The 27,324-nt window shown below is 48.4% G+C and overlaps 1 protein-coding gene across 4 annotated transcripts in view; it reads right to left on the bottom strand.

The window, feature by feature from the left end:
• Positions 1–27,324, bottom strand: part of LOC146869531 (vacuolar-sorting protein SNF8) — a 225,236-nt gene that overhangs the window by 74,184 nt on the left and 123,728 nt on the right. For all 4 annotated transcript variants that reach the window (XM_085603876.1, XM_085603925.1, XM_085603905.1 and 1 more), the window contains 2 exons: positions 19,318–19,390; positions 19,046–19,187 (listed from right to left, as the gene is read on the bottom strand). In XM_085603876.1, coding sequence (XP_085460002.1) covers positions 19,046–19,187; positions 19,318–19,390 — 215 coding nt within the window. The remainder of the gene's footprint in view (positions 1–19,045; positions 19,188–19,317; positions 19,391–27,324) is intronic.

The raw sequence follows: 27,324 nt of genomic DNA, 5'->3' as shown, positions 1-27,324 counted from the left end.
TTACAGTTAAGTCAACAGTTCGAAATTACTTTCCAGTTACTTTACAGATTACTGTGCACATTACTTTTTAAGTTACTTTTGCTAATCAGTGTGTTATCCCTAGATATCACACTGAGAGTGTGATATCCCTAGATATCACACTGCACACTGAGACATCTCCTGGACAAAAGGTAAGTAATTCACTTTTAGTACATTTGTAGTTGTTCACGTTTTCATACAAACCAACTTAGAACAATTTTCAAGAAAGGCAGTCAATGCAATCCAATGGGAGGAAATGGAGTTATCGGTTTACAGGGAAGTATTTGGTTATGGGAGTTGGATTCCTGGGATTAGAACCAGGGTTCCCCCCAGGTTCGAGGATGCACTCTCAGAACACCGTCAGCGGCACTAGGGCGGCCAGGTGTAGAGTGCTAAAGCCCAATGTTATCCAATGTGGGATAGGGGGCTACCAGTTGGTGGCTGCTCACGAGCAGGCCACAAGGTTGTAGGAGCAAAGCTCCAGGTGTTAGGCTCAGGGCAAAGGGGGATCCGAGTCAGCACCCAAAGTAGACCACCGCCGCACAGGAGTGGCGGGTGCAGGGTGCTGTTTTGGCATTGGGTGCCCTGTTGATTTCAATGGGGATTCTCCGGTTGCAACTAACACTGCAGACTTGGGGACGAAGATCTTCTGGAGGTGACTACCGGTTGAAGACGAAAGTTGGGATGCCTGAGGATGTCGTCAGTTGGGCCACCCCGTAGGATGTCGGGTGCAGGGGTGTCTTTAGGTGTCGGATTTTCTTACCAGCTCCGGTCGCGATCAGGGGGACCCTCCAGAAAGGGGATGCAGGCGTCGATTGGAGATTCGAGGCAGGTCAGAGATCAGCAGATCTCAGGTCAGGATCCCCGGGGAGACCTCCTTGTGGTGATGGGCCACTTGAACTCGGGCCGTGGTGGTCGGGTGCAGACGCGCTGATTTGGCCGGAGCCAGAGTTGTGGGTGAGCAAATCCGGTGCTTACGGGGAGACAAAGTCTTGGTTTGGGAAAGTAGGGCAGATCCTCCAGGTTCTTGGGGGCTGCAGGACACATCGGGATTTCACTGGAGCAGGTTCGAGGTGCAGACAGGCCAATAGGGCTGGGGCCAAGTCAGTGGGTGTTCTCCTTTTCTTAGTTCAGCCTGGCTTCTTTGGTCCTTCTTCTTTTCTTCTTGGTGAGTTCTTGTCTGAGGAGGAAGGGTTCGGGGGTTGCCCCTAAATACTAGATATAGGGGCGTTACAGGTAGGTAAAGGTCACGACCAGTGGGTCCCTTCCTTGGGATGGGTACACCCCCTATTATGCCACCCTCCAGTGGAAGGGGGCATAGGCCTCTCTCTGGTTGGCTGGGTTCCCCCATTTGCAAGATGGCAGGGACAGAGTTGTGCTTCACCTCGCCTCCCCCACCTGAGTGGTGGGGTTGGCAAAGGTGGGCATTTCTTCCTTCCTCACTTGGTTTTCCCGCCAATTCTCCCGCCCAAAGTGGGGTTCAGAACCGGTGGGGGCCAGTTACTGGAAGCAGCAAATGGCTGGGGTAGCTCACAAAGGCGGCAAGCCTTTGAAGCTTCCCCTTCGTGGACCCTGCCCAACCTGGGGGAGGAGGCTTGGCACCTCGTCCCAGGATGTGCATTGTTCCAGACCCCGACAGCGGCAGGCTCTCGAACCAGGGGTCCAGAAACCTGTCTGGTGGTGGCAGCCTGCGAGCAGCCACTCAGCCAGGACACTAGACTTACGTTGTTTTTCAGGGGGCATCTCTAGATGCCCACTGTGTGCATTTTTCATTAAATCCCACACTGGCATCATTGTGAGTTTAATGTGCTGAGAAGTTTGATACTTCCCAGTTTTCAGTAAAGCCATTATGGTGCTGCAGAGTTCGTAATGATAAACTCCCAGTACCATATACTCCTAAAGGCATTACTGCATTTACAATGTCTAAGAATTGGTTTAGACACTGTAGGGGTACAGGGCTCATGCACCTGTACCCTCACCACTGGTATAGTGCACCCAGCTAGAGGAGTGGCTGACCTATGACAGGGCAGTGCGTTGTAGGCATGGCACACAGGGATGTGTGCCATGTCGACTCTTCACTTTGTTCTGCACCAAAAAATGTAGCCTGCAATTGGTGTGTGTGTGTGTGTGTGTGTGTGTGTGTAAAGGTACAGGGCTTCTAAGGGTGGCACAATGAGTGCTGCAGCCCTTAGAGGCCTTCCCTGGCTAAAGTGCCCTTGGTACCTATGGTACCATTTACAAGGGACTGACATGTGGCCAAAGAATGCCAACTGCGTTTTGTTTTAAAGCAGTTTATGGAAAGAACATAGGCCCTGGGTACCTGGTTGGCAGGAACCCAGGGCACACTCAGGCAAAGTACATCAACAGTTTGGCAAAAAGTAGGGGTGACCATGCAAAACGAGGGCACTTTCTTATAAGCAGCAGCCATAGTTTGCTGTCCGGTTCTAGAAGACTGGTACCAGGAGGACTGAGGGCCTCCTGAGGAGTTTTACAGTGCATTGAATCAGCATTTACGGTGTTGGGGGTATGATTTCAATATGTTTGATACCAAACACAACAGGGTTCATTACAGCCAGTTTAGAGTTAGTCATCGCGTAATAACGCATGGCTTCTTCAGCTGTTGTGTCCCTGTGTACAAACAGGAGGCCAGTCAGCTGGCCCTTGGAGTCCCTTGACTTTGGTTGGGCTCTGGAGACAACTTCTTCTTGCCCTTCCCAGTTTTTTGTATGAATGCGCAATGAGAAGACCGGTTACGCGGCCGGATCCCAAATAAGACGCGTCAGAGTAAGGACCAGACAGACTCTGGGGAATACAGCTCACAACTGAAGAGACTGCTCGGAAAGCAGTCTGAAACTACTGGCACTAATCCAATAACACAGCAGGGTAAGAACATTACATTTCAACTAATAATTTTTTTCCATTTTGGCCATTAGACACTCGACTCACATTGAGTTGTTTCAATCCATAGCAAATAGCCATCTGCTTAGTTTAATTTCTATTTTTTTTTAAATCTTCCCCTTTTTGGACAGCTGATACTCGACCCCCACAGAGCGTTCTTCATTTATGTATAGTAGTCCGCGTAACCTAACCAAAAAATCATTTTCACTCTGGACATCCGACATTCGACTCCAACCATATTGTTTTGTAGCATATAGCCATGCAGCCATTCACGAGAGTGAGTTGCTGACTACATATGCTAATCATCACTCGTACGAAAGATTTCTCAGGGTGAGCGTCAATTAATTTTATGACAATCTCTAAAGATGTGACTTAATTGTACACATAAAAAGTCAATATAGACTAGCATCAACATAATTTGAACACCCAAACTAGAACCCACTACGGGACACCTGCGTAACTGCATATAACCACAAACAATCAATAGGTATGGTAGGAATCTATTCATGCCACGTAGGGGAGTGGTGCAAGAAATCTATGCTTTAGCATGTTTTTCAATTCTTCAACACCCATGTTAACATTTCCAGGTCACTTGTTCTCTTGTCTATTAGAGACTGTATGCGTCCTTGGATTGTACCCACTCCTATACCCTTTGGTTAGACCTGGTATCTTTTAATTATTGATCAATCATCTTCCTTTCACCTCTTTTTCTGTCTTGGAGCACTCAAATATATCGGCTCCATGTGACATACATATGTCTATGGATCCATATCTCTATGAACACTATGACACAAAAGGTGGCACAGCATGAACTTAGAGTGCAAATGACTATTAATAAGTATGCTATGTTGTTTACAGATACAGGACTTGTTGGGCTAATGTGTGGCTTCCTTATGAAGGCTTCCAGCCGAAACGCGCGTAGAGGAATGAATTATATAACCTATGATTGACAAATCCGTCTGACTAAGGAGGAAGACAATACTCCCTAGTGATTGTTTAAATTTTAGAACACAAGGCCCGTGATCTAAATTAATTTCTATGAACATTACATTATCAAGCTTTTGAGAGTTCATAAAGATAAGCATGTTAAAACTATGCAAGTCTATGACTATATACTGTATGGAAGGATGATTGTTTGTACGACTAATTATTATTAAAAATAATCAGGATGATTTTTTAGATGATATTTAAATCGCTGTTATACATTTAAAATTATATAAAAACATAATTTTGATAAATAAATGCATGAAATGTGAGTCAAGCTGTTTCTCTGATCATTTCAATCGATGCCCCAATTGTGCGAAAATGGAGTTAAATCCATGTTAAAACATATAGTTGTCTAGGATCTTTTGTAAACAATTTGACAACTTCTTTTAAGCAGGATACAGCAGACACAGTCCCTCTCCTCTGCTTGCTAGCAGGTGCTGTCCGCGACAGTGCAGTAGGGCAGTCCTTCTTCCAGTTGACATCTGAGTTTGGGATGCCCTACTTCTGCTCAGAAAATCTCAGGGCAGGATGCTGTTGGTGGCCAGTGGCTACCAGGTTCCCTCCCACCTGATGATCATGCACCATTTTGCCCACTTCCAATATGGCAGGGACCATTCTCCCAGCTCGTAGAGCTCCCTAGCCCAGCCAAGAGGGGTGGCTACCAAGGGAGCTACATGCCCCTGGAAAACCAGTTTGGCAGCTGGCGTCCCCTTCCCTTTCCCTAGTGCCAGTCCGTCTGCCTGAACAATGGGCAGCCGCTCTCCTAAGTCTTACCATTTGCCCGTCAAAGGTAGTTTCTCCTTTAAAGCTTGCCTTTTGGGCCGACACCTGTGTGGCTTCCTGCAGGTGGGAGGTGAAATCTCCTTTCATAGCAGGCTCCCATTGTATCCTTCTTGTCGTTAGCATGTCTCCCCACGAGGGCAGAAAGCTGTCTCAGCGACAGGACCCAGTGAGCAACCACTATGGGCACCGGGGACTAAAGGCAACAAAGTGGCAACTTTGCTAAAGTTGCACAATGCAACGTGTTACATTAATTTCGACCTGAGAATCAAGTCTGGCTTAATGTAACAAGTTGTTTGATAACTTGGATTACTCACCGTCGCACCGTTCCAGAGTTTGCGTAGCTGAGGGGTCAGGGTGTAATTCTATACTCACCAATTAGGCGACCAAGCTTTTCCACAGTAAAAACAACAGTTTTATGTTTTTACTATCACAACAAGTGAAATTACACATTCTGCCCGTTGCATATGTTGCACACTGCCTGAGGACTCAATAGGCCTGCCATAGGGGTGACGTACACATGTACAAGGGGGATGTCTGACTTTGACATTACTTTAAACAGCAAAGTGGGCTAGCAGGTTAAACTGCTCTTCCAGCCTGAGAATGGCGGGCTAGGAGTCTTGTTTTACTAAGATCACACAACCAGTGCTGTATTAACTTGCATGCCCTGGGTGCCATTTACTCAGGATTTACAAGTAAGTTAGCTTAGCCATTTGGGTAAGAGCTAATTACATACCAGTTAAAGGATAAGGGTGCAGGCTCTAAGGTCTGGTTAACAGGCCTCAGTGTACTCTGAGTCAATAAACCAGCAGAATCAGTCCAAAAACTTGGGGGTGACCACACAAAAAGAGGCATTTTCTTTCAAGCGGTATTCTGGATACATTGTAGTTGATTGAGTAGCTTAGAAGGTTAGCCGATCTAGTAGGTGTTGACATAGTCAATCCTTGAGGATTGATGCTGTAGGCCTGTGTTTAAGAGACATTACTTTCAAGCATTTCCTCAATAATTTAAGCTGATACAATAGGATATCATTGAATTGAACTGCTCTTCATGTGATAGTTATTTATCTAGCTTAAAGCTCAGACAATTAAGCACCTACAAGGGTTCAGGGGGGAAAGAAAGCCAAGATTATCAGGCCAGAAGTTAGCCATTCAAGAAGATACAGGAACACAATCAAAAGATCAGTCTTCTGGGTTCAGTTTGAGCTTATTATGTCTCATGCATAACTGAACGGCAGAGAAACAGGGGTTAAAATGATTGAGTTTCTTTCACAGGATGATTAAGCTAAAACACAGCTGTGTCATCTGCATAAGACATCAAGACACATACAAACTAAGCCAAAAGGAACGAATCAAGAAATTTAAAGGAAGTGCATAATATTAAACAAAATAGGAGACAATGATGAGCCCTGCTCTCTGGAACCCCATGAGTGACCTTCCTCTTCTTGGATACTCAACGGAGGAGACATTCCTTCTGCACACTACACAACAGCTCCCTGTCTAGTGTTTTTGAAGCCTGTATGTACCTGAAGAATTGCAAATGTATAATAATCCTGACTTATAAAGTGCGTACATACCAACCCCTAATGTTTCAAGGTGCTGGGGGCCATCTGGATGATTAAGTGAGCTACTGCCCGGAGTCGCATGATGCTGAGCTGCAGCCGGCGATCAAACTGTGATCCCCGCACTCCGGAGTCAGTCGCTGTGGCCGCTGTGCCACACCTCTACCTATGTGCATGGTTAAACTCCCCCTTCAAATCTGAGAATGTTTTGATGCCAGCTGACCATCTCCCACATATACCAAATGCGATATACCTATAGTATCCCATCTTTTAAATCATTATAGTTGCTGCAGGTTGCTGTGTAAAACCGAGCCCCACAATGACATTTCTAACATTAGGACATTCTGTCGATCTGTTCGCTTAAATGCCACATTCACCACTTCTCTGGTGCCGCCTGGCATAGTTGTCAGAATACTTACATCCTTTAAATGAAGCACTGAGATCAATTAATCAATCAATCAAATAATTTGTAAAGCGCACTACATACCCGCAAGGGTTTCAAGGCGCTGAGGGTGCTGTTGCTACTGGTCGAACAGCCAGGTCTTGAGTTGTCTCCTGAAGGTTAGAAGGTCTTCGGTTTGTCTTAGGATGAGGGGGAGGGTGTTCCAGGTCTTGGCGGCGCGGTGGGAGAAGGATCTGCCTCCGGCTGTGGTTCTACGGATGCATGGGACGGTAGCCAGGGAGAGATCTGCGGAGCGGAGTTTCCTATTGGGTACGTAGAAGGAGAGTCGACTGTTGAGATAAGCTGGGCCGGTCTTGTGGAGTGCCTTGTGTGCGTGGATCAGGAGCTTGAAGGAGATTCTTTTGTCGACAGGGAGCCAGTGCAGGTTCCTCAGGTGGGGGGTGATGTGGTCGCGGCAAGTCGAGGATCAGGCGTGCAGAGGCATTCTGGATTCTTTGCAGTCTGTTGATGAGCTTGGTCGGGGCTCCGGCGTAGAGGGCATTTCCGTAGTCGAGTCTGCTGCTGACAAGGGAATGGGTGAATGTTTTCCTTGTGTCTGTCGGGATCCATCTGTAGATCTTGCGGAGCATACGGAGGGTGTTGAAGCAGGTGGAGGAGACAGCGTTGACTTGTTTGGTCATGGTGAGTTTCGAGTCGAGGATGACTCCCAGGTTGCGTGCGTGATGATGGGTGCGGGGGGTGTCCCCAGCAACGCGGGCCACCAGGAGTCGTCCCATGCTGAGGGGTTGGGCCCGAGGATGAGGATCTCCGTCTTGTCTGTGTTCAGCTTGAGGCGGCTATTCTCCATCCAGTCGGCGACGGCCTTCATTCCCTGGTGGAGGTTGGATTTGGTGGTGAGGGGGTCCTTGGTGAGGGAGAGGATCAGTTGCATGTCGTCGGCGTAGGAGATTATGTTGAGGTCGTGATGTCGGGCGATGCGTGCGAGAGGCGCCATGTAGCCGTTGAACAGCGTTGGGCTGAGGGAGCATCCCTGCGGGACGCTGCAGATGATCTCGGAGGCTTCGGAACGGGGGAGGCAGACTCTCTGGGTTCTGCCGGAGAGGAAGGAGGAGGTCCAGTCCAGGGCCATGTCTCAGATCCCTGCGTCGTGGAGTCGTGTGCGTAGTGTGCGGTGGCAGACGGTGTCGAAGGCGGCGGAGAGGTCCAGAAGGATGAGGGCCACCGTCTCGCCGTTGTCCAGTAGGATCCTGATGTCGTCTGTGGCGGCGATGAGGGCGGTCTCGGTGCTGTGGTTGCTGCGAAATCCTGACTGGGAGGGGTCCAGGATGCTGTCGTCTTCGAGGTAGCGGGTGAGCTGGATGTTGACTATCTTCTCGATGACCTTAGCTGGGAACGGAAGCAGGGAGATGGGCCGGAAGTTTGAGTTCGCTCGGGTCCGCCTTGGGTTTCTTCAGTAGGGCGTTGATCTCGGATTATTTCCAGCTCTCAGGGAAGGTCGCGGTCTCGAAGGAGAGGTTGATCATGTTGCGCAGGTAGGGTGCGATGGCGCTGCCTACTTTATTGAAGATGTGGTGTGGAACAGGGTCAGACGACGAGCCGGAGTGGATTGTGCCCATGGTCTTGATTGTGTCTTCGATGCTCACGTTGGCCCAGGTTGTTAGGGGGTCGTGGTCGGTGGGGTGTGGTGGGTCCGGCGTGTTGGGGCCTGTTAGGGTCGTCCGGGGGTTGAAGCTGCCGTGGATGTCGGCGATCTTGCGGTGGAAGAAGGTGTCGAGGGAGTCGCACAGGGCTTGCGACGGCAGGAGGTCGTTGGGGGAGCTGGGGTTGGAGAGTTCCTTCACGACGTTGAAGAGCTCCTTGCTGTTGTGTGCGTTGTTGTCGAGGCGGTCTTTGAAGGAGGTCCTCTTGGCGGTTCTGATGAGGTGGTGGTGGTGGTGGTTGCGGATGGCGTCTTTGTGGGCTGCGCGGCTGCCCGGCGACTTCTCGCTGTGCCATATGTTCTCCAACTTCCGGCATGTGCGCTTTGACGCTAGTTGGCTCTTTTGCTGGTGTCTCTGAGGGTTTGTTTTTTCAGCGGGGCTAAGGTGTTGGCGCAGTCGTCCATCCATCGTCTGAGGGTGCGCACACCATCGTCGGGGTTGGAGGGGTTGGTCGGTGGGTTGAGTGCGAGGTTTGTCTGTAGTTGTACTTCGTGATTTTGCCCCAGCAGAAGCGGGGGATCTGTAGGGTGCGGTGATGTGCGACGGGTTTCCGGAAGGTGAAGTGGATGCAGTGGTGGTCGGTCAAGGTGAGTTCGGAGATGTGGCTGAAGGAGACGTGGGGGCTTGAGGAGAAGATGGCATTGACGTCGTGACGAACTGTTCCAGTCCGAGGTTGGCGAGGTTGTCTATCAGGGTGGAGGAGTTGCTGTCATTGTTCTCCAGATGGAAGTTCAGGTCTCCGAGGAGGATGTAGTCGGTGGAGGTCAGTGCGTGCGTGCTGATGAAGTCGGCGATGGCGTCCCAGAATTGTGGTCGGGGTCCGGGTGGTCTGTTGACGAGGGTGCCTCTTAGGGTGGTCTTGGGGTCCATGTGGATCTGGAAGTGCATGTGTTCGGCGGTGCTGAGAGTGTCGTCGGTGTTTGTTGAGACCCTGATGGTCTTCTTGTGGACGATGGCGATTCCTCCTCCGACTCCGTTGGTATGGTCTCTGCTGGAGATCTTGTATCCATCGGGGATGACTATGGCGATGTCTGGAGAGGAGGCTTCGTTCATCCAGGTCTCGGTCAGGAAGGCGACGTCTGGTGATGCGGTGTCGAGTAGGTCCCAGAGCTCGACGCCGTGTTTGCGTACGGAGCGAGTGTTGATCAGGATGCATCGGAGCTGGTTGTGTTCTGTCGTGGCGGGTGTCTCTGCGTCTTCGATGCTGGAGAAGCTGCAGTTCTGGCAGGCGAATGGACCGTGGGTGCGCTTCGGGGTGGCCCTGCAGCAGGTGAGGGTCCGTCCTGGGTTGAGAGCGATGAAGGTGCTGGTGTCGTATTGGAGGCGGTCTTCATGGCTGGTGCGGGGGCCAGGGGTTCTGGTGCTGGGCGCGGTCCAGGCGCGGACGGGCGCAGACGAGCTTGTCTTAGGCGCGCCAGTGGCCGCCATTTTAAGGGGAGGTGGGAGGGAGGAGCAGCTGGGAGGCGGGTGGCAGGGGAGAGCGAATGGGCGTGGGGCTGCAGGGGATGCAGCGGCGGGAACGGGAGCGGCGAGGGGGGCGAGCAGGCACAACAGGGGCCACAGAAGGCAAAATGGGCAGTGGGGCACAGAGGGAACAAGGGCACACCAGAGAACGGGGAACTAAAGGCAAAATGGGCAGCGGGGCACAGAGGGAACAAGGGCACACTGTGAGAAAGTGCCATCTTTCTTGCATGGTATGCCCCCACTTTTTGCTAAATTGCTGAATGTACTTTGACTGAGTGTACCATGGACTCCTGCCAATCAGGTGCCCAGGGCCTATGTTCCTTCCCTAAAAACACATAACCCAAATAGGCAATCCCTGGCCACATGTCAGCCCCTGGTAAATGGTACCCTCGGTACCCAGGGCCTTGTGACCAGGGAAGGCCTCTAAGGGCTGCAGCACTCATTGTGCCACCCTTAGAGGCCCTGTACCCTTACACACACACACTGCCTTTGCAGGCTGAGTGTCTGGGTGCAAGACAAAGCAAAGAGTCGACATGGCACACATCCCTATGTGCCATGCCCATCACCTACACTGCCATGGCATACATCAGCCACCCCTCTAGCTGGATGCCCTATGCCAATGGTGTGGGAGCAGGAGCCCTGTGCCCCTACAGTACCCAGGTCCATTCCTGGGCTCTGTAAGTGCAGTGCTGCCCTTTAAGAGTACATGGTGCTGGGAGCTCGTCAAACACGAACTCCACAGCACCATAAAGGCAGCACTGAAGACTGAGAAGTTTGGTATCAAACTTCTCAGCACATTAAACAGATTTTGGCGGTATATGTAATAGGGAATAGGCGCCACAAGTAATCACACTTCAAGTGTTCACTGTCACTTACTAATTACGAACGGTGCTAAAAGGTGAGGGAGAACCACCAGCCTCCCCCAAAGGATTTGTGGCAAAAGCAACAAAAATGCATACATTAAACACCCTAGCACACGTTTTTTTATGATTAAGGTCAATTTCCCATATTATACATAGCATAAAAACACAAGCGAAGTCTTTTCGTTTTTCTGTCTTTTAATCCATTCGGGTGTTCTTTAGCCTCTTTAGCCAACACGTGTTTCGTCGTCTCTGTAGTTTAATACACACGACTTGTTCACGGCTAAATAAGAAAACACACAGTACGGTGTTTCAGTTTCAACAAACGTAAAAAGCTTAAGGGGCAATAGTTTACAATTATATAACGAGTTGTTACATTAATTGTGAGCGTGTCTGTGCATATACCACACAAAAGTGAATCTAGAAACAGTTGTGGTAGGGTATTTAACATTGTATACCCTTCACTTTTGGTTAGGAAGAGATTGAAAAACACACATGTGAATAGTGAAGGTTGTATGTGATTGAAATTAAATCTATATGAAAGATTCCCTGTGTCTCATACAACCTTAACCCAGGAAAAAGAACCTAAGTGCATATAGAAGTCCAAGGACAGGACCACCATTCTGGTCCAAAATGATAAAAGCCAAGAGTGGAAAACAAAACCACTAAAATCCGATCTTAAAACCATGCATTTAATATTAGGAAAGATATAGAAATCCAAAGAACAAACCTGTACTGTTATAAACAGAGTAATCTGAGGGGAAACAGGAGAAAGAAAATGTATACACTGATATCAGTATACATAATATATAAATAAGGTGATAAAGTGATTAAGTGTCCACAAACTCAGAAGAGAGGAAAACTAAATACGTACTCCTATTGTGGCGATAATTCCAGGCCACAATAATCCTGTGGCGTGGGGTACACGAGCAAATCCTTCTTAAGAGCGAGTCAGTTAATTAGTGCTCTGTATGGGTTGTCAATCCACAACCCTCATTAATCCCTGGTTTCACGTCTTCATCAAGACACTAAAATAAACAGGAAATCAATGTTTACTTAATCTAATTCCAAAATTTTCTTAATCAAGAAAATATTCTTTACTTCACTAATGTGAAGTTGGTGCTTAAAAGGTGTCAAGCACGTCCTGTCCGGTTGCTGTCTCATTACTTACTTAAAGTTTGTAGACTCCTTAACTCGTAACGAACGTCTCCCCACGCCGGTCTCCTCGAGTGCGAGTGCCGGGTTGCCGAGTAACCGTTCTAAATAAACGTATTTGCGTGATCATGTGACCACGCGTAGCGCAATCACGTAGAGTTCCAAGTATCGCGTTATTTTCGTATGGGTGGGTTAAAGTAATATTAGTAAATTCGATTATTAAGTAGGTGGCATAAATATAGGCGGTTTCTAATGTCGGTGATATCAGTCTCACTACGACAGACCCAAATATCGGTAGTACTGTAGATTTAATCAGAATACCGCGATCACGTGACCCCATATGTCGCGTGACCGTATCGGAATTCCGAAAGATGCGCCATGTTTGTATGGGCAATGGCAGTAAAAATTCAGTACGGAAAACATAACATAAAGTGAAAAAACTCAGAATTCTAAGTCTCTGGATTTCAAAGCACGGATAAAAAATGGGCAAGACCAAAAAAGCAAGTTTTTTTGCATTCTACGAACGATAGGTTCTATATAGAGCATCTCTCTTAGATGCCACTTAATAATGTTTTATTAACATCCAATCAAGTCCGCAATGCAAAGAATAGCCTTATGTGTCGACAAGCATTGATGCAAGGAACTCTCCTATAGAAGCCGGACCTAAACCAACACGGAATTCGATATTCATGAGTAAGGTGAAGTCGGTTTTTTAAACTAGTCATTCAACTATCTCATTATGTGTATGTTACTAGTCCCTCTGGTTACAAGGTCAATTTCAGTGACTATTTCGTGTGGGTGACATCATACATATAAGGTGAATGGCTAATACATCATCCCTACCTTTCTTACATTGCTGTACAATTTTTCCATTCTGTCATACTACAATATTATTTTTCTTATGATTTACGTTTTGTAGGTTTTGCAATAACAATTTCTTTATAAGGTAGGCTCAAATCTATTACACATATCTTGTGTCCAAAGCATACTAGAAAAGAAGAGACGGATCAGCCAAAACAACACCTCTTCCGACTCTTAGATACTGGTAGATGTGCATAGTTCGCATTCAGAAATTCTATTTCCCCAAGAAATAATGCATCTCCTGGTCCACATTCATCCCTACTTCAGTTGTCCGTAGTTTGAGGATCCAAGATGCCTCATTTCTACGCAGTTGCAATTCTCTATTGCCTCCCCTAGGGTGTCTCGGAGTTTGTTCTATCCCATAGAACGCAAAATCTTTATGAGGTCCTTGTTTGTGGCAGGATGCAATGTGTGTCGCTATTGGGTACCTGAGGTCGCCCTGTTTAACCGCCCTCATGTGTTCCCCAATCCTCTCACGCAGTGGTCTTATAGTACTTCCTACATACTTTATATGGCATCTACATTCTATTATGTACACCACAAAATTCGAACTGCAGTTGATATTTGTGTCAATTGTATAACACTTATCGTTTGGGCCCATGAAGTCCAATTTATGGGCAGTAAAAAATAAATTGGACTTCATGGGCCCAAACGATAAGTGTTATACAATTGACACAAATATCAACTGCAGTTCGAATTTTGTGGTGTACATAATAGAATGTAGATGCCATATAAAGTATGTAGGAAGTACTATAAGACCACTGCGTGAGAGGATTGGGGAACACATGAGGGCGGTTAAACAGGGCGACCTCAGGTACCCAATAGCGACACACATTGCATCCTGCCACAAACAAGGACCTCATAAAGATTTTGCGTTCTATGGGATAGAACAAACTCCGAGACACCCTAGGGGAGGCAATAGAGAATTGCAACTGCGTAGAAATGAGGCATCTTGGATCCTCAAACTACGGACAACTGAAGTAGGGATGAATGTGGACCAGGAGATGCATTATTTCTTGGGGAAATAGAATTTCTGAATGCGAACTATGCACATCTACCAGTATCTAAGAGTCGGAAGAGGTGTTGTTTTGGCTGATCCGTCTCTTCTTTTCTAGTATGCTTTGGACACAAGATATGTGTAATAGATTTGAGCCTACCTTATAAAGAAATTGTTATTGCAAAACCTACAAAACGTAAATCATAAGAAAAATAATATTGTAGTATGACAGAATGGAAAAATTGTACAGCAATGTAAGAAAGGTTAAATGATGTATTAGCCATTCACCTTATATGTATGATGTCACCCACACGAAATAGTCACTGAAATTGACCTTGTAACCAGAGGGACTAGTAACATACACATAATGAGATAGTTGAATGACTAGTTTAAAAAACCGACTTCACCTTACTCATGAATATCGAATTCCGTGTTGGTTTAGGTCCGGCTTCTATAGGAGAGTTCCTTGCATCAATGCTTGTCGACACATAAGGCTATTCTTTGCATTGCGGACTTGATTGGATGTTAATAAAACATTATTAAGTGGCATCTAAGAGAGATGCTCTATATAGAACCTATCGTTCGTAGAATGCAAAAAAACTTGCTTTTTTGGTCTTGCCCATTTTTTATCCGTGCTTTGAAATCCAGAGACTTAGAATTCTGAGTTTTTTCACTTTATGTTATGTTTTCCGTACTGAATTTTTACTGCCATTGCCCATACAAACATGGCGCATCTTTCGGAATTCCGATACGGTCACGCGACATATGGGGTCACGTGATCGCGGTATTCTGATTAAATCTACAGTACTACCGATATTTGGGTCTGTCGTAGTGAGACTGATATCACCGACATTAGAAACCGCCTATATTTATGCCACCTACTTAATAATCGAATTTACTAATATTACTTTAACCCACCCATACGAAAATAACGCGATACTTGGAACTCTACGTGATTGCGCTACGCGTGGTCACATGATCACGCAAATACGTTTATTTAGAACGGTTACTCGGCAACCCGGCACTCGCACTCGAGGAGACCGGCGTGGGGAGACGTTCGTTACGAGTTAAGGAGTCTACAAACTTTAAGTAAGTAATGAGACAGCAACCGGACAGGACGTGCTTGACACCTTTTAAGCACCAACTTCACATTAGTGAAGTAAAGAATATTTTCTTGATTAAGAAAATTTTGGAATTAGATTAAGTAAACATTGATTTCCTGTTTATTTTAGTGTCTTGATGAAGACGTGAAACCAGGGATTAATGAGGGTTGTGGATTGACAACCCATACAGAGCACTAATTAACTGACTCGCTCTTAAGAAGGATTTGCTCGTGTACCCCACGCCACAGGATTATTGTGGCCTGGAATTATCGCCACAATAGGAGTACGTATTTAGTTTTCCTCTCTTCTGAGTTTGTGGACACTTAATCACTTTATCACCTTATTTATATATTATGTATACTGATATCAGTGTATACATTTTCTTTCTCCTGTTTCCCCTCAGATTACTCTGTTTATAACAGTACAGGTTTGTTCTTTGGATTTCTATATCTTTCCTAATATTAAATGCATGGTTTTAAGATCGGATTTTAGTGGTTTTGTTTTCCACTCTTGGCTTTTATCATTTTGGACCAGAATGGTGGTCCTGTCCTTGGACTTCTATATGCACTTAGGTTCTTTTTCCTGGGTTAAGGTTGTATGAGACACAGGGAATCTTTCATATAGATTTAATTTCAATCACATACAACCTTCACTATTCACATGTGTGTTTTTCAATCTCTTCCTAACCAAAAGTGAAGGGTATACAATGTTAAATACCCTACCACAACTGTTTCTAGATTCACTTTTGTGTGGTATATGCACAGACACGCTCACAATTAATGTAACAACTCGTTATATAATTGTAAACTATTGCCCCTTAAGCTTTTTACGTTTGTTGAAACTGAAACACCGTACTGTGTGTTTTCTTATTTAGCCGTGAACAAGTCGTGTGTATTAAACTACAGAGACGACGAAACACGTGTTGGCTAAAGAGGCTAAAGAACACCCGAATGGATTAAAAGACAGAAAAACGAAAAGACTTCGCTTGTGTTTTTATGCTATGTATAATATGGGAAATTGACCTTAATCATAAAAAAACGTGTGCTAGGGTGTTTAATGTTCTCAGCACATTAAACCCACACTGATGCCAGTGTGGGATTTAATGTGCCAAGCACCCTAGAGGGCATCTTCGAGATGCCCCCTAAAACCTAACCTACAATCCACGTCTGTGCTGAGGCTGCCTAGGCTGCCACACACCAGACATGTTGCTGGACCCCTGGGTAGGAGAACCCCTGCTCTCCTGGGCCTGCAACAATGCACATCCTGGGCGAGGTGCTAAATCTCCTCCCCCCCGGATGGGCAGGGGGAAGCTTCAAAGGCATGCCGCCTCTGTGAGTTTCCCCAGGCCACTGCAACCCCCCACTCTGGCGGGAAGCTTGGCCGGAAACCCCAAATAAGGACAAGGAATGTGCCAGCCTGCCAACCCCACCCCTCAGGTGGGGGAGGCGAGGTGAAGCACATCCCCGGGCTCTCGCCATCTTGAAGATGGGAAGCCCTACCCAATCAGGATTAGGCTACTGCCCCCCTCCCACAGGAGAGAGGCAGGATAGGGGGTGTACCCACCCCAGGACAGGGACCCATTGGTCCCTGCCCTTCACCTACCTGTAACGCCCCTAAATCTAGTATTTAGGGGCACCCTGAACCTTCCTTCCCCAGATTCCAGATTCAAAATTACAAGAAGAGCAAGAAGAAAGAAGACCTGCCCTGCAGCTGCTGAAAAGAGGAAGACACCAACTGCTTTGGCCCCAGCTCTACCGGCCTGTCGACCCTCGAACCTGCTCCTGCTCCAACCCGGCATCTCTTGTGGCCAGCAACCTCACAAACCCCGGAGGACCTGGCTACCTTTTGGCTCTAAGCCCCTGGGACTCCCATGAGTAGGGGCTCTACTCAAAACCTGTTTTCAGCAGCCCGGAACCGCGAACCCAGCACACTCTGCACCAGCCAAGCTTGGCCAGTGCCGGAGTGAACAAAGACCACGAGGACGACCCCACGGCGACTGTGACCTCGAGTCCGGCACCCAAGGACCTCCCTCGACCCTCCTGAAGAAGCCTGCAGCCTCAGAACAAGGTGCCCCCCCTACCGCGATCAACAGACAAGTCAATTGCATATTGCAAAAGTATTTATACAAAGCATCTCATTCTGAGAAAGTATATTTTAATACCTATTGTTGGTTCTAAAATAAAACAAGCATATATTTTTTATATATAAACCATTGGCCTAGAGTTCAGTTATTGAGTGTGTGAGACTATTAGCTGACTGAGTGTGTACAACAAATGCTTTACACTGTCCTCTGATGTTGCCTTACTGCTCGACCAAGCTACCACTTTAGAGAGTAAGGTTATATCTAACTTTAGCCTCTGCCAAACCCTTGGGGACTGTGGACTCTGTACACCCTGTACCTATTAAGGAACAGTATATACAGAGCCACTTTCTCACACACACAAGAGAACGGGGGACAAAAGGCAAAATGGGCAGCGGGGCACAGAGGGAACAAGGGCACACACGAGAACGGGGGACAAAAGGCAAAATGGGCGGCGGGGCGCAAAAGGAGCAAAAGGGCACTCAGAGAGCGCAGGTGGAGCTGCAGCGGGGGGAGCAACCTACCTGGCAAGGTGAAGGTTCGCTCTTCTCACCGCGCAGCGGCCGCCATTTTAAGGGGAGGTGAAAGGGAGGAGCAGCTGGGAGGCGGGCGGCAGGGAGCAGCGAATGGGCGCGGGGGTGGGGCCGCAGGGGATGCAGCGGTGGGAGCGGGAGCAGCGAGGGGGGCGAGCAGGCACAACAGGGGGCACAGAAGGCAAACATGGGCAGCGGGGCACAGAGGGAACAAGGGCACACAAGAGAACGGGGAACAAAAGGCAAAATGGGCAGCGGGGCACAGAGGGAATAAGGGCATACAAGAGAACAGGGGACAAAATGCAAAATGGGCAGCGGGGCACAGAAGGAGCAAAAGGAGCAAAAGGGCTCTCAGAGAGCGCAGGTGGAGCTGCAGCGGGGGGGGGGGGTGACCTACCTGGCAAGGTCAAGGGTCGCTCTCTGGCTCAAAGCTTGTTGATCAGTGTTCAAGGATTACTCCTACTGGACGGCAAACAGCCAGCCATTAACTACAACTAGCTGGGAGGCCTGGTAATATCTACGTATAAACAGCAAAGCAATGTGAGCTACCCAAAAATAACTGAATTATGCCGCTAACAATATATCTGTTCCACATGCTTGCTGAAATCAAATGCAGGTCTTGTTTCTAAATGTATCAATTAGAATGCAGGTTAAAACTGGGAGTAAATTCTCCTCACTGCAGTCAATATTCAACGTCAGAAGCCTTTGTTTTACATTTATTTGTTGCAAAGTCGAATTAATTATAGTAGTACTCTAGCTTTATGACTTCATGCAAATGTCCAGCCCTGCTTTCCAAGTGCTTCAAAGCACCCCTCTAAGAACTGTTTTCATGGAGAAAAAGAATAAATATGGGGACAGGCAGACTTAATAGGCATACCCTATTCCACATGCTAAAGGCTGCATCCGTCTCACTGATGTCTACAATTGTTTCTACAATTTTCAGTGAAATAACCCATGACGGGTTTAGAGTTTCTAAGTGCTCTATGGCTTCTGATGTTTCAACAATCCTAGTTCTCTACATAATGCATGAGTTTTTACAGGTGCCAGCAACCTCATAATGGACAGGGTGGATTCAAAGGATTGGTCCATGTTGGTGCATTTAAGTCCCACTCACCTTCACAGTCCAGGTCTCTAAAAACATTTCCAGGGCCCTTTAAAATCAATTGTCCCAATGGATCTACATGACCTGTTCTAGACAGAAATCTGAGCACATAAATATGTAGAATGTATAGACATGCAGAGACCACTTCACATACCAGGTGGCAGGAGGGCAGAATAAAAACTACTTATCCTACGCCACACATTTTTAAATTGGTCTAACTGTGAAACTGCAACTAGTAGAAGAGTTCCATTCATCTGTCCTCACACAGGAACGGTGGTTGAGGTGATAGAGAGAAACTCATCCATAAAACAAAAAAGCAGATGGATTACCCACATAAGAATGGTTTTCATAAGGAACATGTACGGGTTGTTTCCCCAAGTGTTTGATCGAGATTTTTATATTGTAGCTTCAACAGTACGTGGGTGATAAAGAGGATGCATAACTCTACATATGGGCTTTTGCAAAATTAACTGGGGTTAATAAACTCTGGCGATGCAAACCTCTTACAGGCTGACACGCTCTTATGTTCACAGAGTATCTCACCTCTGCCAACTGGAGTACGACCGTGTGATCCATGTTGAGTTCTGCTGGCACAGACTGGATCAGGTATGTTCCGCCTACTGGAATAATTCCAAATCCATTTCCTAGAACTTTCAGCTTTTTAATTGCCCGGATGAGATCATCTCTGAACAAGGACAGAAGGGTGGAGAAAAAAATGGATAACCAAAGTGTGGGTTGCAGGTCCTGCATACGTCAAATGAAGATGCAGGAAATCAAGCCAAGAGCAGACATCAATAAACTAATATGATACTCACTGGCTAACGTCCTGAGCAAACTTTCCTCGGCCTTTCAACACCTGCTGATGGAGCTCCTGTAGAGTTATGAGACCTGTGCGAGTAAGGAAATAATGTAAGAATAAAAGAAAAATTTGTGAAGAAAGAGTAATCAAACTTGTTTTTTTTAAGTGAAATGATCATCACAATGTCACTTTTTCTGTACAACCATTTTAATTCATAAGAGCAACCCTTGTTGCTAGTTGGTTACGGAATATGGAAATGTAACTCCAAACCTCTCCACATATTGGCATTGGAGGCTGCACTGCTTGTACTGTACCGTTAATATAATCTCAGGCACATCTTGCAAAAGACTTGCCAGAGCAAGGTTCAGCGTAATAGGAAAGTAACAGTATGCACAGAAATAAGCAAATGTATCAGATGTGTAAGCGATGGTGTGGCACTTGTTTACATGCTGCACTTTAATTTTTGAGCAGGTCTGTAATTTGAAACAAAATTAGCCTTAAAGAATGATAACTTTGTGAAGTTTTATTTTTCAAATTCAGAATGTGAATATCAGTTTTAGCACCCCCTATAAGGTTCTTTTTTGACACCGCAGGGAACAAAACGTGTCCATGTCACAAAGTCAACAGAGTTGCGGATGGATGGGGGTTTGAGAGGAGTTAGGCATGAGAGGTTTATTACTGTTAGAGGTGCTTCTGAATGCCTTTGTCTTCACAAATATGCACAGTCATACACCTGAAGGCCTCTGTATCCAGAGGAGATGCTCACAAACTGAGCATGGGGGGGGATAGGGGGGATAGTAGATACTAAGAAATGGATACACTTGTAGTGTTAAAAAAAACTGCTGTTGGCTATGCATTGGTCTATCTTTACATGAACCCTACTGGTGGACAAGTTAAGACTGAGAATGCATTGTAACCTTAAACAATGCTTCTATTTGAGAAATGATGGTCTGCAACACCTAGGCAGGCAAAAGTAAGTAGTTAACAAGCGTTGCGTTGTGATTGTTCCAGAAAATAAATAAAAAGTAAAGCTTCCTCGAGAGACTGTTAGAAGGGAACCCCTTCCAATCCTTCTAACTCAAACAAATATTTAATCGCGAGAAATACCTAAAATGCCACACTGCTCACAGTCTTAACGTTTCCTTCAGTAGATTTCCCATTTAATATAAAATCTCCAGACATCAGACAATTGGGAAAATATTCATGTCAAAAATAGGATGTGCCGTAATAGCTAAGCTCAGGAAGCTATCAGGTGCCACTGGATGTGTTCACATGTCCTCCCTCCCACACTTCAGACACTCCACCATTCCAGATGGGGCTCGCGCACAACTGTGAAGTCTGCAGTACACACCATTTGAAGCATAAAGATAGCACAAATGGCTTTGGACATAAACATCGCTCAAATTCAGTTGAGAAATAGGTTCTTTCCACCACTCAACCATCTTCCCCAACTCTAATTAAAGAAGTGCCACTACATGGAACACCTCCAGGAACATATATAATCAACCAGGTTTATTCCTTCCCATCAGGTTCTAAACCTAAAGAAAGAGCCTCTTGAAGAGGCAATAGCCAGGTTTTTGCCTAAATAGCCCAACCACCGCTGGTTTCCAACACTCCTTGCAAGAACACAGGTTTTTAGCACATATCTGCACTGGTCCCCCTGGCTTTCGCTTCGCTTCAGCCTCGAGTAAACCATGGCTTCCCAAACCATAGGCGCTTCTCTCTATTCTTTGCTTGCACGTTCTTTGATTTATTTACTCTCTCTAAACACATGACACTCTATTGGTAGCAACGTTAAGCAGGAAACTCATATTGAATAGGAGAGTAAGACACAGAAAATAAACTATGCCAACCCTGAGCTATACATTCTAAGCTGAAAATCTTGTCATTTAAATATTGGTTAACCAGCACAGGTAATTCTAATGGATACTTCTAACTGCATAGTGCACCTCAATGCACCCTAAGGCAATCCAGGACTGCAAGGCTAGCTGTATATCATGAGCATCGAAGGAAGTCGCTCAAGGACACGTAATAATTACTGTTCCCAAGGTCCATCTGTTACATGTTGTAGTCACACTCCACATCTTTGGGTAGGTCTAAATTCCAAAAGAAATACAAGAAGTCCAAGCAGGGGAGCGTGGCTGCACGGCGAAGAGAGATGGCTGCCGCTTAGCGAAGCTCCGTGACTCCCATCTCTCCCCCGCATATCCGGCACATCCATCCGCTACCCTGAAAGGAAATTTAGCTATCGGAAGACGCCCGGTACATTCTCCTGTGACAGCGAACTCTGTCGATCGCCCCGGGGCCTAGATAAGGGGGGACCCAGGGGGTGCAGGGCGCGAGCCAGGTCTCCCCCTGGGTGGCTTCGCACAATGGAGCGGCCACCCAGGTGTAGGCAAAGGGGGCAATCATGGAGGCTCGCGAGGGAAGGTAATATATAGGGGGAAGAAGGGTGGGAAATCAGTGTGCCCGGGGAGCGGGGAGGAAGGGTTGCATTTGAATTTTGTCCGCTTTTGCCTACCGTAGGTCTGCGTAGGAGTTATGTCTTCCCAGGAGGCAGTGCGGGAGGCGGTCCGGGCGCTCTGCGAGGCCGGCAGAAGCGACCTCCTGAAGCCTGGTGTTGCCAGGAACGCGCACCTCGGAAAGTCAGGAGTGGTGTCGCGAAGGCGGTGGCGGCCTGTTTGTCCCCGGGGCCTGCAACAGCTGAGGAGGTCGCGCTTGAGCCGGAGGTGGGGCTCGAACCGGCCCGGTTCGCGGGAGAAGAGGCGCAGGCCGGCCCTTCAGAGGAGGCGGCAGCCGAGGTGCAGGTACGTGCGCCCGCCCGTATTGTGCTGGCCGGGAGGCGCGCGAAGGTGGGAGGAAGGAGGGGGCGGTCCCTAGCGCCAGCCGGGCCTCGTGGGAGGAGCGCTGGAGGCAGGGCCGGCTCACAGACTGCAAATGTTAGGAGAGGAGGGCGGGCCCGGAGTTTTGATGGGCTGGATTGCCCCGGGCCGGTTCCTAAGCAAGCTACCCCCCCCCCCCGGTTTCAGGTCCTGCGGGTTTTTTTATGGCAGAGCAACCCTCAATTGGTGCAGGTTAACGGGCAAAATTTCATTTTGAGCCCAGCACCGTCATTGCCCGGTATATTTTCTCATGAAGAGAGCATAGAGAACCCCTATGGGGGAAAGCCAGTGGTAGTGCCAATTAAGGGTGTGGTGGGGGCCCAGGGCACAGTTGGGTCAGGGGCAGGCCAAGCAGGTGGAGGCACAATGGGGCAGAGGAGTGCACAGGGAGGGGTGGGTTACAAGCAGTTGCCTGACAGATCCCCTCAAGTAGTTGGCGCATGCCCCCTTGATTCGCATGCAGATTTCAGCGGACAGGCAGCGGAGCAGGGCGCAGACTCAGTGCCAGGGCAAGAGCCACACGTGCACCATTTGGCAGGGCTTTCCCCAAAGGGGGCACAGGATTCCCGGGAGGGACAGTGGGTATGGGTGGGTAGGGAGGGTGCTCCGGGCACTAGTAGGAGTGGAAGTTTTGAGCACAGAGGGTTTGCAGCGGGAGAGAAGGAACAACATGGTTGGAGCGGCTTTCAGGAAGATATGCCGGTTTTAGCCACGCGGTTTGCGGCCGGCCAGCGCTCAAGACGGATGGAGCACGCTGCGGCTCTGTCTGGGGGGCCTACTGAGGGAGGGCAATCTGGAGCGGATTTCCTTTCCCAGCTGGGTCACCCCTCCGATATAAGGGCTGAACAGTGGCATTTGGGTTCTGGAAGAGGGGGTCTTTTGGATAAGATGGGGGACTGTGGGGCACCTTCTGGTGGTTTTGGTGATTTGGGGCGTCTGGATTTGGACAGTGATGAATTGGAGGAAGGCGAATTGAGAGACGGGGATGGTGACACGGGGGAAAAAGTGGGGAAATCTGTGAAGGGTAAGAGGGGTTTTTTGGGGCAACAAAATGTGCTTAGTTTTTTGCAGACGTCAAGTGCGGACAATGCAAAGGCACAGGATCCTGCAACTGTCAGTCACCCACAAGGAGACCGGCCATTCATCAACCCAAGAACAGCTCCTTTGCCTAAAGGTACGACGGGGTGGTGGTCGGTGTGGCAGCAAGGGGGTCACACGCCCAAAGCAACCAGGTCTATTGGCATTGGGAGTGATACAGTGGGGGACAAGGTATCGTCAGAGATGGGACAACATGGTGCATCACTGGGCGGGGGGAGGGATGGGGCTGCCCTCGTCCCTGCGTCACAGTCCTTTTCGGATCCGGGTAAGGGGCCCACGGATGCAGTGGAAGAGGATAAAAATATACACAAATTGCCTTACATGGGGATTGCGATGCCGTTGGGCTCGCATTTATCAGAAAAGACAAAAAGCAGGATTTGGCGTCATGAGTTTGTGGATGTTTTCAAATTGTTGCACCGTGACATTCAGGCAAAAGAGGGATCTAAAGAGGAAGAATGGGAGCTGGCTAGGCGTCCCAGAGTCCCTAAGACTATTGAGAATTGGTCTTCCGCATTTTTGATATACGCAAGTGTATATTGTGAAAAATATCCTGATAGGGCGGTAGCGATCTTCAAATACATGGATATTATTCGAAAGGCTCAGAGTTATTTTGGGGGTTTTGCATGGCTGTCATATGACGAAGAGTTTAGAGCTCGGCTGAGCGTGTCTCCTGACAGACCCTGGGGCGATGTGGATTCTGAGTTGTGGCTACAATGGATGGCGTCTTCTCAGCCGCCTGCTACTACGCACACGGCTAGTGGGTTGCCAATAGCTTATCGTCCCTTTCAATCTCGTCCCGCCCAGCCTGGGGCGGGGTTTGGAGGCAGAGGTCAGTCAATCAATTTTGGGGCCTGTTGGAATTTCAACAGGGGTTTCTGCAATAGGCAGTTTTGCCAATATAAACATGAGTGTTCCCAATGTGGCGGCAAACATCCCCTCACACAATGCTTCGCTGGCCAGAGGTTTGGTGATCAGGGCAGGGGGCAGCGGGGAAGAGGCAATGTTTTCCAGTTTGCAGGAAAAGGGTCCTACCCCAGTTAATTTTGAGGTATTGGCGAGATGGCTGGAGGAGTATCCAGATGCTGAGGCTGCCAGCAGACTCTTTTGGGGCTTCAGGGACGGTTTCAAAATAGGTTACCAAGGTCCGAGACAGAGTAGGTGGTCTGATAACTTGAAGTCTTCTAAAGAGTTTCCACAGGTGGTTCAGCAGAAGTTGCGGGAGGAAGTAGAGGCAGGTAGAGTCGCTGGTCCTTTTGTTCGCTGTCCTATGCCAAATTTGATTGTTTCTCCGCTGGGGGTGGTACCCAAAAAGAAAGCAGGGGAGTACCGTTTGATACACCACCTGTCATGGCCTGAGGGTTCTTCCATTAATGATTTCATATCTCCCATAGATTCATGCGTGGCATACACGTCAGTGGATGATGCTCTGCGCTTGATTAGATCGGCAGGGAGAGCGGCGCAATTGGCCAAGAGCGATATCCAGTCTGCTTTTAGGTTGCTACCCATTCATCCTTCCGATTTTGGACTCTTGGGTATGCAGGTACAAGGGGCTTTTTATGTAGATAAAATGCTCCCTATGGGCTGTTCTATCTCTTGTGCCCTGTTTGAAACGTTCAGCACGTTCTTGCAATGGCGTTTCACGCATGTTACTGGTCATGCCCTCATTTGTCATTATTTGGACGATTTTCTTTTCATTGGCGTTCAGGACACAGGTCAGTGTCAGGGTGCTCTGCATTCTTTTCAGATGATGGCACAAGAGCTGGGAGTGCCATTGGCCCCGGATAAGACAGAGGGGCCGAGTACAACAATGGTGTTCTTGGGTATTGAAATAGACACAGTGGCCATGGTCGCAAGGTTGCCAGCGGTAAAAGTTCAGGAGATCTCTGAATTTTTGACATCCGTGATTGAAGAGCGCAAGTTGGAGCTCAGGAAGGTGCAGAAACTTTTGGGCTATCTCAATTTTGCGTGCAGGGTGGTTTGGGCTGGGAGAACGTTTTGCAGGAGGTTGGGAATGTCCATGTCTGGGGCTTTTCTTCCTCATCACAGGGTGCGTATCTCAGCAGCTGCTAGGGCTGATTTGGCGATATGGCTGACCTTCTTGGCAGACTTTAATGGTGTGTCTTTGTTTTTTTTTTTTTTTTAAACCGTTTATTACAGAATCCAAAAAATATACAAAGATGGGCCTACAACCTTCAGGCCGGCCGCTAGCAAACAGAAGGAGCATGTGATACAGACAATAGCACGCATGCTGCGGCAGAGGGAAATTCACAGGAGTTGGAAGAAGCGTTGGCAGCCACACCATCCGGACCCCACATAACGGTTTCTTTTTTATATAAATAACAACAAAAAACGAATCCACAAGGCAACCCACAATCGGAAACAGCAGCATGTGCTCCCCTAAGAGGGGGACCCCACCAATCCATAGGAGTATCGAGGGGGGGAAAAGGTCAGGACGGGGACTAAGTAGACTCATTGCCCAGAACCGGGAAGACAAACTGGCTAAGGGGACGGGGCCGGTGACGGATCGGGCAATAACGGCGGGGTACAGATTCCCCCACGGTAGGCGTTCCAGGGGCCCCATACTTTCACCCATGTCCCAGGCTTACCTCTCGCAACATACACCACCTTTTCCCGAAACATGCACCAATCCATGTTATCCTTCCACGCCGAGACGGTCGGCGACCTGTGGGAGCCCCACAGTTGAGCAATGTCACGTTTGGCCACCATATATCCCAGAGTCACCCACCACGTCTGCGGCACCGAATAGTCGGTTGGCTACCACACATTCAGAAGACATCTCCTCGCCTCGGGCAGCAGCGGCACACGCGTGACTACCTGCAAAACCTCATGCACACCACGCCAGAATCGCGCCACATCCGGGCATTCCCACAAAATATGGAGAAAGGTCCCCAAAGAACCACACCCACGCTTACACAACCTGTCCACAGCATAGCCCATACACATCAGCCTCGGCCCCGTAACATAGACCCTATGGAGTATCTTCAGCTGGACGAAGCGAAGGCGGGCCGGTATGGCCACCTCTTTCGGGGAGGCCACCGCAGACACCCAGTCCTCGTCATCCAGCTCCAATCCATCGGCAACCCATGCCTCCCGAAGGCTAGTCAGCAGTCCCGAACGGTCATTAATAAGTTTTTTATAAATTAACGAAATCGTGCCGGCCGGTACATGCCCATCCAGCACTCTATCTTCCAGAGGGGAGTACTCCAGGATGGAGGCGACGTCCGGAAAGACGGAGCACAACGCATGACGAATCTGCAGATATCGAAAATACTCCCTGTCCTGCAGCTGGAATTCTGTCTCCAGCACATCGAACGTCTTGAATCCCCCCCTCGTCCAGAGATCGCCCACCCTGCTAATGCCTATCATGTCCCACTTCTCAAAGCCCTTCGAGGTCCACAGGGAGCCCAGCCGCTCAGATGCGTATAGTGGCGTCGCCCGGGTCAAGCGGTCCCTCCACCCCATCGCCGCATTAGCCGCGTGCCACACTCGTACCATGACCCGCGTGGGGCCCGTCAGACGCGCATCGAGCGAGCTAGAGTAAAGCGCCCGATTATAATCACCACCGGGCAGTAACATCTTATCCATTTCAAAGGCAGGGTTTAGAGCGGGCCCGTACAGGCCGTGATTGATCGCAGCCAGCTGGGAGGCCCAATAATATCGCTTGATATCCGGGAGGGCAACCCCCCCATCGTACCAAGGGAGCGTCAGCTTCGCCAGGGCGATACGCGGTCTACCCTCCCAAAACAGTCGGCGCTGCAGACTCTCCACCTCGCGAAAGTAGCGCGCCGGGACGACGTCCATTGTGTTCTGTAAAGCGTACAGGAAACGTGGCAGCGACATCATCTTAAACAATGCCGCCCGGCCGAGCGGCGAGAGCGGCAAGCGCCTCCAACGTGCGACGTCCTCCTTCAGGCGATGGAGGGGGGGAAGCAAATTCTGACTATATCGGGCCTCCGCGTCCAGAGTAATGAAGACACCCAGGTACCTAAATCCCCGCGGGGCGATCTGGATAGGACAACCCC

The sequence above is a fragment of the Triturus cristatus genome, chromosome 1_1, assembly GCF_964204655.1.
Source record: "Triturus cristatus chromosome 1_1, aTriCri1.1, whole genome shotgun sequence".
Lineage (NCBI taxonomy): Eukaryota > Metazoa > Chordata > Amphibia > Caudata > Salamandridae > Triturus > Triturus cristatus.
This window is presented reverse-complemented; position numbering and strand designations above follow the sequence as displayed.